The sequence below is a fragment of the Panthera pardus genome, unplaced genomic scaffold (genome assembly GCF_024362965.1).
Source record: "Panthera pardus isolate Hobbes unplaced genomic scaffold, ASM2436296v1 HiC_scaffold_6, whole genome shotgun sequence".
Taxonomy (NCBI): Eukaryota; Metazoa; Chordata; class Mammalia; order Carnivora; family Felidae; genus Panthera; species Panthera pardus.
Genome location: NW_026526991.1, coordinates 41,893,862 through 41,907,452, shown reverse-complemented (window position 1 = coordinate 41,907,452; position 13,591 = coordinate 41,893,862). Strand labels below are relative to the sequence as shown.

Below are 13,591 nucleotides of genomic sequence, written 5' to 3'. Positions count from 1 at the left end.
CTACTTAAGCGTACAGTGGAAGGAGAGTGGATATTGAAGTCAGACATGGATTCAAACTTATGCTTGCTATCACTTTTACTGTATAGCTTTTGGAGTCATTTAACTTCTCTGAGTCTCAGACTCTTCATCTATAAAGTCGGGCTAACTTCCACTTAGCTTAAGGTTATTATGAGTAGTTAAGAAGAATGAATATAAAGCACCAAGGAAAGCATACAATAGGGATTCTAACTATTAAATCCCTTCCCAGCCCTTCACCCTCCTTCACAACTACCCCTACAAAAAAAGATTTTTTTCTTCAATTTAAAAATTAGGATGAAGTAATTCAGTCACTATATGTTATATTCAAAGTCATTTGATCACAGTTTACTCTTTTTAAGAATTTTATTCAGAATGCCTACCTGTAGAAGTTAGCATAATTTTACAGATTAGAAAAATTCAATTCTTTTGTCTCTGCAAACATTTATAATAGGTTAGGAATAATAGATTAGAAATGTAATACATTACAAAACAGTTGCCTATGACTATCTGTACATCTACTATGCACCTTAGGGAAAGGATGTGACAGTGTGCTGTACTTACACTGCAGATAACACACTTTTTATTCTATTATACAAAACTGACCAGTGGTAGTGTCTGAATTTATAAATGGCTATTAAACAGGATATTTAACTTAAATGTATATTTAGCATGCTAAAAAGTGAAAAAATTTTCAACTGAAGTAATTCTGTGGCTCATCAATTCAAATGTTTCATGGCATTTTTCTTTAAATAAACATCAATATTGTAATACTAAATAATTTTACATGATAAATGCAAAAAGATAAAATTTTCTAAACATTTTAGAAAGTATGTTCACATTCATTTTGTCATGGGTTTCTTGTGGCTCTTCTAAATATGTTAATCATATTAAGGAGACACTGGTCCTATACGATTTTAACAGTCCATCTTCAATTAAAAACTGTAACCAAACAAATAGTATGTTAAAGAGTAACAAAAAGTAACTTAAATATACTAAATTCACACACTATACGTAAACAAAATCAAGTCAAATTACATAAAGTCAAATGACACAATAGTGGCAGGTTATACATTTTAAAGAATTTCTTTATCCATGTAGTCACATGAAATAGAAGCTGAAATGTAAACTCAGTGATTTGTGTGGTGTTACCCCTTACTGGTTCAAATTGGAAAATTTGGTATAAATGCTAATATTAGTATTTTATTTCTGTACATGTAACATAATTCAAAATAATCTACAGCATCAGGTATGGCTCATCAATTTTGCCATCATCACCGTATATCAACCAAAAAAAAAAAAAAAAAACCTCAAAAATATATTCATTGCTCGTTAGAAATGCTAAACACCGGAAAAAATGGAATTTTGTTTTCTTAAATATTTGACTAAGATATTCTTCAAAAAGTTAAAACTGCCTTCCACAGAATTTTATGTGTAGTATGGCACAAGTTGACACCCAAAACAGTGTGAATTCCATCAAAAAGGCACTGTTTACAATACTCAGAATAATCTGACAAATCTACTTCAATGATGTCTGAGAGTGAAGAATATACTTGAAATAGTTAAATAGACAAACCCTTATAAAAGTACAGCATTACTGTTTAAATATACTATAGCTATATAAAAGGAAATAAAATGACACAGAGAAATGACCCTTTATGGCAGTTAAGCCTATAAACACTTAGAATCATATTGTAGTTCTGTAACACAAAAATAACAAAAAGTAGTTCTTAAAGGCACAAAAGCGTGAATACTAAATGAGTGTTGTATTTTACAAGGCCAACTTTTTCAATGGAATGGTGACAAAGATTACACTGTACCTTTATAAGTGATGCAAAAAAGTACTGACATGAAATACAAGTGAAATATCTATTGCTGAAACTTACTTATTTCACATGCCCTATTTATTATCTGTTCCTGGGCCAGCTACACCTCACTAAATGGTGGATAATTGAAGGCATAGTACATTTCATAACTAAAACAAATGCACATGTCGATAATTATTACTCATGTACATTTTCATGTGAAAAAATAAAATTTTTGATCAAATGAAAAAAAAAGTGGTCATAAGATCTTAAATCCTAGAAACCATCATGAGGCTCTCAAACAACTGGGAACTGTAAATCACAATTTTTATGAATCCATGTTTGAAGGAGTATTAATCTCAGGTAGGGAACATTCAAAGTCAATTACATATATGGCTACATACAAAGTTAATTACGTGTCTTAAAGGATTCACATACTAAGCCTAGTATAACCACTGATCTAAAAACTAAGCCACCAATTCCTGAGTTTTGTGTTCAGTTCACAGAAAGGAACTCATACAACTAAAAGCATAAGAAGACTATTAGATTAGATGTATGCTTTCAGTGTATAAGAAACAGTCATGAGTTAACCCTGCTCTTTTTCATGAAAGTTTTTGACTCCTTGAGTAATAAGAACCCAAAACATCTGCTCTAAAAAGAAAAACATAAAGAACATAACTACCTTCCCAGTCTTAGAAGATACCTATACAAATAAAACACTATTTAGACCAAATGAAAAGAACGCACAAGTGGATAGGACTAAAACCCCAAAAGGGGGTTATCAGCAAAAAATTTTAAGTTTTCAGGGTTTAATGATGAAATTATTTTTGTGATCAGCCAATAAACTTATATATAAATACTAATTGAAACCATAAAAAGGATCAAATTGTACAATATTTACAAAATACCATATATCAATCAATAGGCAGTTGAGCATGACATTGGTAACAGAGAGTGAGGACAAAAATGACACAAGTATGAAATACAAACAAATCTCACCTGTTCTAGTGTAGACATATCTATACTTATACCAGGTACAGGTACATCTTACTTATATTTCAGTCAATTAAAAAAAGTGCTTTCACATGTACATATGGAATACAGCATTATTTTGCCCAAACTATATGGCTCTTCTTAAAACCGAAGACTAGTAAGATAGCTAAATTGGTAAGGGAGAAAAAAAGCAGGCTCTTTATCACTTTCAATTTTTGTAATTTAGCAATCATTCCTTGACTTTATATATCTTGGCATAAACAGTTGATTGTAATTTTGCTAGTGTCTCACAGTCTCTTCTTAGTCAAAGACAAATGTAGCCAGAATAATTATTCTGACTTTTCATTAATAACCATTCCGAAAGGTATACTTTCAGGATTCTAAGACATATCTTAGGACAACATGTTCCTAAACTTAGCTACACTTGCAAAAATTGCTTCTGAGGGCTATAAATATTTATGACAAACATTAAAATATTAACCTGAAAAAAAATTAGGAAAAAGTGTGCCTGAGTCTGAACAAAAAAAATCTTGAAGTGTGGTTTGTCACAGAATGAAGTTACTGAGAACAGAGGAATAAAAAATTGAACCTCAGAACTTGATGCTCTTCTTAGATGCTCAACTTATTGCACATTTTAAAGAAATAAATTTTAATGTACACATAAATGCTACGACACAAAGTTTTTCTTACTGCCTTTCTCTTATTTGGCTTTTGAATAAAATATTGGTTATAATTTTTTCTATTCTATTTACTCACTGAATACACTAAGTTCTAAACGAAAGCTAAAATAAGTTTTTCATAATGAAAAACATAAATTATCATATGCCCTATAAACAACTCTAGAATTTGGCCTATGCTACTGGACCAACAGGGTTACAAGAAACAAAAATAAGAAAAAAGGACAGCAATTTTGACCACAATTTTTTAAGCAAGTGCTTAAGTGGTATTATATAGGTATAAGAAAGATATAATCAATAGATCCAAATAGCTGCATATCGGCTTTTTATGTTGATAAACACACACACAGATTTATACCTGTCTCTATAAATATTAAAATTCTAGGGGTTAAAAAAACTGTGTGTAAACCTTTAAAAAAGCAATCTGCCACCTTGTCTCTCTCAGTACACCAATTTCGACTACACTTTTTTCTTGCTGTTTCTAAGAACACAATTGAGCTGGGTGCTTTGGAAATGATATTTCTAACAGGACAGTGTTTTGAACTATTTATAATATGTCTATTATGCCATCATTTCCCATTCTGTAATTCCTTATTGATAAAAGTCTTGTGCCTGTTGTATGAAGAAAATAGATTGCTATGTATATAAGATTGATAGCATTTTTGTTATGAATGTTAATGTTATATCTCAGAACACACTATAGAATACAAAGACTACTGTCAGGTATACATAAGACACAATTGTGTATACATGTGGACTTATTATACTCACATGTAAACACACTGTCACAAAAGCTAGAAATGTTCTGGCACTTAACACATAGCTCACTTTAATGACCAAGAGTTCTTATTTCAGGTTAAGGAAAAAAGGTATGAAAGGTCAACACCTCTACATTTATCTCTAAGATTTTTGTTTTAGAAATATTGTGACATTTTAACAAAGACCAAACCAACTTGAACATTGGTCCCAGGCCAAATTTGATCATTCCAGTTCATTGATTCAACTGTAAGGAACTTCTACTTAAACATGAAGTTTATTATGACTTGAAGCAAAATCAGGAGGAAAATGATGAAGTAGTCTTTTTGTTGCAGAAAATAATCTGTGGCAGGTGTGCTTGAAACTAAATGATTTCGAAGAGCCATAATATTTCTACAAAAATAAGAAACAATAAATTTTAAAATTATTTGTCAAAATGTTAGCATGTAACTCACAATTTGATACGTGAGACTTAATTAGTAAAGTCTTAGTTAAGAGAACACTTAATTACATTATCTAAGGTAATTTGTTTAATCAATTACTACTACAACATCAACAGGAAGCTGATTATGTTACGTGAAGCCGTTATTAGGTCTTGTCTAAATCTACATTCCACATTGTACCAAATATATTACTCGATGATGTGCATCAAACAGAATTATTAAAGTTAGATGATATAAAAATATACCACTTTTCTCTGTTATCACAGTGGTTTTAAAACAAAAATTGTGCTTCTTAGTTGGTCTAGTAAAGTTCTTTTATCTTTACTTTGGGGAAGATAGAAGTAGATTTGGAGAAAAATTCTAAATTCTCTAAGAAAACATAATACAATAGATTTCATGACATTCCTAATTTGAAAAATGCTATATAGGCATTTCATATACTAACAAAAATAAAATGTTAATTTACTCATGAAATGAGCTTACATTATCCTCATGCCATCCTAAATGCTTTTGGCTTAAAAAAAAAAAAAAAAAAAAAAAAAAAAGCTGATTTCATTCCACCCCTCCTGACTTCTACACTGGTATACCAGTATAGAGAAAGAAAGGAGGCAAATGAACAAGTAGGCTCGTTAATTTATAAAGACAATTAAACTAGGAAATGAGCATTTTATATTAAGGGCTGATGATATCAAGATGCAGAAGACATGTTCCCACCTCTAAAGGAGCTCATTGTCCAGTTGTGGGAGGGGGTGGTGGTCGTGTGGTAAACGGACACACACAATAACAACTCTGTAATCCAATAAACGCTCAAAAGTAGCATGCATAGGGAACTGTACAAGGACAGTGCAGGGATTAATAACTCTACAGGGCAATGTGGATAATTAGAAATGTTACAAAAAGGGTGACATTTGAATTATATTCTGAAGGATAAACAGGGATTTTCTTGATGGGCAGGGTGGGAGGAAGAACAATCTAAAAAGTGGATTCAGTGTGGGCAAAGCTCCAAAGATGAGACAGTACAGTATATTCTGGAGCTGTAAGGAGTTTCACAGAATTGGAGCATGGGACAGGCACAGGGGAATGGCAGGAGATAAGGCTATAAATGAAAAAAACAACTAAATGTAAGCTGTAAGATCACTAAGAACTGAGAAAATCTTTTTTTTTTTTTAATCCTCTAATATAGTAATGGGAGGAAACCAATCTACACTCCTACTAGCCTTAGCAATGGGGCAGAAAAATCAGGAGTTCTCCTCCAAAGAATTTTCTTTTTTTTTTTTTTTTTTAATGCTTATTTATTTATTTTTGAGAGAGAGAGAGAATATGAATGAGCTGGGAGGGGCAGAGAGAGAGGGAGACAGGGAGTCCCAAGCAGGCTCTGGGATGTCAGTACAGAGCCCAATGTAGGGCTCGATCTCATGAACTGTGAGATCATGACCTGAGCCCGCTTAACTGACTGAGCCACTCAGGTGCCCCCTTCAAGGAACCTTCTTAAGTGTTAATGATTTTTTGTTGCTGGATCTGGGGAGGAATGTGTGAGGAAGGGTCTGGGACTACAAAAAGAGCCCTCAAAGGTCTCAGGGTGGTGGCTATTTACCCCTTGCTATGCAAGCATTTCAATATGTCAACACATGATGCACTCCTATTAAATATTAGCCAGGTACAAAGGGACTGCAGAAACCTTTGCTAGCCAACTTTCTCAGAAACCACCCCTCTACCACATCCAACACACCTACATTTCTAGGTATGCTACAGCAATAAGATAAAGAGATTCCACTTGTATAATCACAGAGGAGAAATCACCACTCTCCCTCAATATTTGAATGGTGATGGAATTTCACAAGTTGCAGTCGTCAGTCGACAGAAGCCAATCTATCTTAATAGCTCAACAATGTTATAAAAATGTAAAGTTTGCATATGATTTCCTACATAACAGATTCTTAACTACCTCTCTAGACTTAAATAGCCACTGTCCATAAATATTACCTTTTAATTTCTTCCTGCGTTTGTTTTATAGATTCGATGGAATTTTGAATGTCTCCCAGTTCTATCCCTTTCTTTCTTCTCGTATTTGGTTTTACTGATTGAGCTAAAAAGACATTTGGAATAAAGTTGATGAAAATAGCAAACACATTTAATTATAAACAATTTACATTTCAGCTTAATGAGCCTTATATAATAAAATTTTTCCTAGGCATTATTTTTATGGCTTAAAATGTAACATAATAATAGTAATACTCTGCATTTTTAAAAAATGTTTAGTTTTGAGGGGGTGGGGGAGAGGGGTGGAGAGAGAGACAGAATCTGAAGCAGGCTCCAGGCTCTGAGCTGTCAGCACAGAGCCTGATGCAGGGCTCAAACCCACGAGCCATGAGATTATGACCCGAGCTGAAGTCAGACGCTTAACTGACTGAGCCACCTAGGCACCCCAATACTCTGCATTTTTAAAGTTTCAATCATTAGTTGAATTTTTTTGTGGGATCAGTTACATTTTTTTTAACTAAATGAAATAGACAACAAACAGTTCATTAAAAATATATTAATTTGGGGGAAGGTATTACTCTCTTGTGTCTCTTGTCCATTTGCTTACTTCTGAAGAAGTCAGCTGCTTAAGCTCCCTTTTCGGTGTTTTATTAATTGTTATCTTTATTTCCCTGGTCACCCCAATTTTAAGCCTTTTCAGTTGATTTTGCTACATCTTCTACAAATTTTTACCGTCAACCAGTAAACTTTTTTTTTTTTTTTTTTTACCTTCAAACCTCTCATATCATTCCTTCCTTTCCATTTTTGTTCATTTTGGTTCTCATTTGTAAAATAGGGATAATAATACTACTCAAACTCCATATGGTTGTGGTATGGTATGTTAAACATCTAGCTTGGCACATGTTAAGTACTTATAAATTACAGGTAAATAGTGCAGTGGATAAGAGTGAATTAAGGAGCCAAAATATCTTCATATATTACATGTATATATACTGTCTTATGGGATATGTGACCTTGTGCAGGTTAACATGTATCTCAATTTCCTTTTCTGTAAAATGGGAACAAAACAGCGTAACTAATATTCCCCGTCTAGTACATTGGTTCCATATGACTCCTACTTTTAAACTTTTATTCCTTTTTGACTGCAGTATCTTGATCCCACCCACATCTCTCAAGCTTAGACTGCTGTAATCCATTAGAAATCCTAATAATTCATCAGGGTTCTTTTAAAAACTGCCCTCAAAGTGAATTCAGCTCCCTCTGCGTTAAACTATTATTTGTTATCTACTCATTTCCCGGCATTTATCATTTATTCACTTCTAGTGTCATCTCTGTAAAAATAAGCTCCCAGCTTAGAGTGAGCTTAGTAGAGAACTATGGCTTTAAAAAACTGTATTTTCTCAGACATTCATTACTTTAATCCTTTCTTGATTATATGTCAGTGTAATTCAAGACATTTTACACATTATCTGGCTTGTACAAGAATGGCATACTAGTTAATCTAGTTCATAATTTTGATATATTTTTACTTGTCTGTGACTTATAAACACTACAATAATTTAATCTAAAAGTGAAAAATTTTTTTGAAGCATGGAACTGAGTTCAAAGCTCAAAAACTGGTCCCTGCATTGAATCTAGGAAACCATCAACAACTTTTCAGGAGCTAACAAGATGTAAAAAGAACGAGTACTACAATGTGGTTCTTGATTTGCATGTTTTCCCTCACCTTTCCCTTGTGGCCTGGTCTTGCAATTTATCTATAATCTAAAACTGCTTTTTAGGCACACCATCTCTGTCCCCACCAAAACTCCCAAATTATCTTGAGTTAATATGAAAAATGCTTTTTATACATTAAACATAATACAGTAATATCCTTTTAAAAGTTTAGACGCTTATAGTGAATAGTCTGCAGTAAACATTTTTACCTTCACTTCCAGATGAGTCTTGGATATCAGGTTCTGGGGAAGAATAGCCTTTTGCCACTTTCTTCTGTTGCCTGGTTGGCTTATGTTTCATTTTTGGGACACTAACCTGAAGAAAAAGCCCAAACTATAATGTGAATTTGCAATGAGTTTTGTAATTAAATACCAATGTTGTAAAACTGTCAAAACTATCAGTTCATGGGCACTTTAAGTATACTGAAATAAAAACAAAGATTAAATAGTCTAATTAAAACCTAACAAGAGGTGGTAACACTTATACAATCATTTGATCTTAATAGGAAACATTAATTCAGCACAAACAAGAAAAATATTAAAAAATATACAATGAAGAGTTTCCCTTCACTCCTGACCTCTACTAGCAATGCAGTATCTCCATCACAAAATAGATACTGCTATTAGTTTGTATATCCTTCAAAAGACAATTTTATGTACAAATGTGAATACAGACGCCACCCTTCCCCCCCAAGCTTCTAATTGCACCAGTCAGTACCTTTTTCAGTCATACTTATCTTATTCCCAACATTAGAAACATTCCCATTGGATGATGTTGGGTTTCCAATAAAATTATTTATTTACTTTTAATAATATCTGGATATTGCAGAAAGCATCTTATAATAAATAAAAATATTATTTGGCAGAGCATGATTTAAACCTACAGAAAGCATTTGAATGCATGCACAAGATTCAGAAGTATATTAAATGTTCAACTAGGACTAAATTTTTCTTAAAATAATATACTTTAGAGTCTACCCTATTAATAGGCTTGCAATTCTGAAGGTCAATCCTAAATATAAAAATTCAAATTCAAGAGGAGAAACTAGAATTAGAAGGGTAAGGTAATTTACATGCTTAGAAAGAGGGAACCAGTCATCGTAAGTCTGTAACTCTATTCAGACCTGTTTACTATTCTAAATAGGAATTATCCTCTATTACCTATTCTTTTACAAAATTTTATTCAAAAGATTGAAATTAAAATAAAATTTCTATAATTTTATTATAGAAAATAAACAATGAGCAGGTAAGTTCTGGATTCAGCCTATACTATGCCCTCTTACTTCAAGTCATAGAGACCGAACACTGTTACATTAGAATCCAAATCCACCTTAGAGTAGGTTCAAATTGGAGATTGATGAAGACTGGTGAGAAGTATTTAAAATGACAAAGGGAGTCAATAAGCTATGTCTCTGTATGCAAAGATTTACTGTCATCAGTAAACTCTACTTTTAGGAGGAAATACAGAAGCCCTGTCTGTCTCTACCATGTTAGTGTTGTTGAAGGAAGAAACAAAATTTTAAAATGTTTTAAAATTTCTAAATTGTAATAACATGTGTGTGTGTGTGTGTGTGTGTATATATATATACACACACACACACACACACACACACACACACACACACAATAAATTTTGTCATCTTAGCCGTTTTTAAGTGTACAGTTCAGTAGTATTAAGGAGATTCACAATATTGTGCAAATATCACAGCTACTTCCAAAACATTTTCATCATCCCAAATAAAGACTGTTAACAATTAAGCAACGACTTCCCATTCCCTCTTCCCTATAGTCAATAGTAACCTCTTTTTCACTTTAGTTATTGTATTTTTGAACCTCAGAAGTTGTTTGGTTCCTTTATATATTTTCTCTTTGTTGATATCCTAATTTTGTTTATGTATCTTTTTCTTGATTTTCTTTTGTTCTTTGTTCCTATTTCATTTAACTCTTTGGGCACATTTAAGACAACTGTTTTTGAAGTCCTTGTCTGCTAAGTCTCGTGTCTAGATTTCATCAGGGATGGTTTCTGTCAATTTATTTTGTTCCTTTTAATGGGTCATGCTTTCATGCTTCTTTCTATGCCTTGTAATTCTTCATGGAAAACCCTGGACATCTGAGTGTGATAATGTGGTAACTCTGGAAATCAGATTCTCCACCTTCCCCAGGGTTTTTCTGTTTCCTGGATTGATGAAAGCTGTAGTACTCCATTTGTTCACAGAAGTTCCTAAACTATTTCTGCAAAGACTGTAATGTTGTTCATGGTTACTGAAATTTCTGTTCCTTAGCTTATGTTCGGTTAGCATTTTGACAGAAACTTCCTTGAACACCAGTAGCCAAATAAACCAAAACAAAAGACAAAAACGAAAACAAAAAAATACTCTCTCACTCTTAGCAGACTGTTCAGTGTAGGGGCACTAAGCCAGGCTTGCAGTGAGCTTAGGTGTTAGCTCAGTGTTCTTTCACTGTTCTTTTCTGAGCATAAGCACCTTACCTTGGACATTTGGTTTTCTAAAATCCCTGATGCCCCAGTTTTCCAAACAATCTCTCCCCAGCTTTTGTTCCTAGGCCTTACACAGTCTATTGTATTGTTTCAATGATAGTCTTTTGCTCCAAGTGTGTGCAGGATGTCAGTATGGTTCATAGCACTTCCAAGAAATGCCTGCAGCCTTTCTGCTTGGGCTCTGAGTTATCAGCAAAAACAGAAATGCCTACCCTGTCAGCATCCTTAAAGTAGCCCCTAGACAGGTTAAAATAGACGTACACAATTTGTGAATAAGATCTACTCTGTTCCCTCTGGAACCAGGGCTCTCATTGAGAATGTGGGGGCCCTTCAAGACAACCAGTGCATCAGTGAGGAGCTGGGGCAAGGGCAAGTAAAAATAACTGCTTTGAAGTCACTTCTCTCTTGATTCGTTATTCACTCTGTTGCTGCAAACCTATTTTCCATAGTTTTGGCAAATTTGGTTCTGACAGCTCATGCTTGCTTTTTTGTTTCTTTGAAGGGAAAAGAGCTTGGAGCTGCCTATTCTGCCATTTTGCTGACTCAACATTTTAAATTTTGAAGTCAAATTTTGAACATTGGCTGCCAAAGATACTATGGGTTTGAAAAGTTCATATGCCTAGCAGATCTTGTTACTTTTTTATTACATACCATTGGAGTGCGATGTTTCACTTTGGTCTGGATAACACCATCTTTTTCAAACTGTATCATATCATTAAGTGGGTCCCACGGTCTAGTACTGCATAAATGAAAAAAAAAAACCATTTATCTAATAACGAAACACTCAAATACTTTTCCAAAAATGTTGTCTATAATTAGATTTTCATTAGTAATTATGAACCTAGCTGTAAGATTAAGAATTGTCATATCTAATCTTCTGATCCTCAGCTTATTTTATAGACCACTATCATGGCATCAAATTTACAATGAATGAAACATCAAATTTAAAATCTCATACTAATTTATAGATAGGGCTTAATAAAAAAAATACCCCAACAGTAAAAATTGTAGAAATAAAGGCAAAAAACAATGCTCATATACTGTTTGTTATTTATGTTTTAATTACTTACTCTGCAAACTTGTAATGCCATTCTCCTGTGAGTGAATCAAGCTCAAATAACTTGCACGCCCACTCTTCACTTTTTGTTTTCCGATCTCTGGCAGCTTGTCTTTGAGCTTCTTCTAAAACGTACTTCTCTTGAGTAGCTTCTGTTTGGTCTTTGGCATTTATGGCTCGAGTTACCCGCTGCCAGAGTCTAATACATGTGCAAAAATAGCATTAAAAAAGCAAAAGAAAATCAAATCTACATAGAATAGACTTGAATCTCCTTGAGAGAAAAATGATGCCTACGTGGGTTTTTGGTTTTGACAAAACTTATGCTCACAGGCTTAGAAATGAGTCAAGATATAAAAAGTGGTGTCTTGAGTAGAAATACACAGTGGAAACTAAGTTTCTTCTTGCCAAGGAAAAGTTTTTACCTGGGTTCTTAAACATATGGTGATGAATGGTGCTGACCCAAGATAATAAGAATGTACTGAACGCTCAAGAATCTACATTTTTAAGTTCTTTGGATGATTCTTATACACACTGTGTAAGATCCACTAGCCTCAAAGATCCAACACTGTAATGCCATGCTTTTCAACCTTGAATGTAGGAATTATCAGAGAACTTTTAAAATCAGAATCTTGGAAGAAGGCCCAAGTACTGGTTTTTTAAATGTTTTCTGGGTGATTGTAATGTGTAGCCAATGTTGAGAACCACTGACTGAGGTAAAATCTTTTCCCCTACTAAAGTTTAGTTTTTTTATTGGACAAATAAAACTATGACATCTATATTACTCTACCTGTGAAGACAGCATGTTGTGACTGAAAGAACACAGGTTTTGGAATCAGACAGACTTGGGTTGAATCCTGTTTCTGTCACTGCTTGGCTGGTGAACTAAAAGTTACTTATCCTAAGACTCGTTTCCTCATCTTTAAAATATGTGAAATTACATTCACACCTCAAAAATTGTTGTATGCTTTGCAAAGCTTCACCCTGGATAGAGGGCATCATGTGGTTACAGCTGAAACCATTTTTAGAACTGCCGCATACATATTCTTTCATTTCTGACAGCCCCAATTTTGGGTGCAAAAGAAAAGTACACAGACTTGAATCACCATGACAGAGAATGATATGCATGTGAGAACATGTAGTGAGGACTAAACTATTGTGTAAAAAAGTAGAGTGTGTTTTACACAGAAAACTTCTAACACAAATAAATATAGTAAGAATAAAACTGGGCAATATTCATATAATTTTTTGGTTCAAAAGCATAAGAGATCCAGCAAGAATTCCATGACTTAAGAATAGAAACTATGTCGGGGCGCCTGGGTGGCTCGGTCGGTTAAGTGTCCGACTTCGGCTCAGGTCATGATCTCACGGTCTGTGAGTTCGAGCCCCGCGTCGGGCTCTGTGCTGACAGCTCAGAGCCTGGAGCCTGTTTCGGATTCTCTGTCTCCCTCTCTCTCTGCCCCTCCCCTGTTCACGCTCTGTCTCTCTCTGTCTCAAAAATAAATAAACGTTAAAAAAAAAAATTAAAAAAAAAAAAATAGAAACTATGTCTTTAATTATTGCTCAACTAATGGAAGTCCTCTAGAAGCCTGCATATCCAGTGACATAGTTCATATATTTTGCAAATCAAGAATAATTAGTCCCATAATTTTATAC

The 13,591-nt window shown here is 33.8% G+C and overlaps 1 protein-coding gene across 13 annotated transcripts in view; it reads right to left on the bottom strand.

Moving 5' to 3' along the window:
• Positions 1–362: 362 nt before the first annotated feature.
• Positions 363–13,591, bottom strand: part of OSBPL8 (oxysterol binding protein like 8) — a 153,113-nt gene continuing 139,884 nt past the window's right edge. For all 13 annotated transcript variants that reach the window (XM_019455158.2, XM_019455159.2, XM_019455163.2 and 10 more), the window contains 5 exons: positions 11,952–12,137; positions 11,533–11,620; positions 8,595–8,700; positions 6,673–6,775; positions 363–4,639 (listed from right to left, as the gene is read on the bottom strand). In XM_019455158.2, the coding sequence (XP_019310703.1) occupies positions 4,507–4,639; positions 6,673–6,775; positions 8,595–8,700; positions 11,533–11,620; positions 11,952–12,137 (616 nt within the window). In that variant the 3' untranslated portion in view covers positions 363–4,506. The remainder of the gene's footprint in view (positions 4,640–6,672; positions 6,776–8,594; positions 8,701–11,532; positions 11,621–11,951; positions 12,138–13,591) is intronic.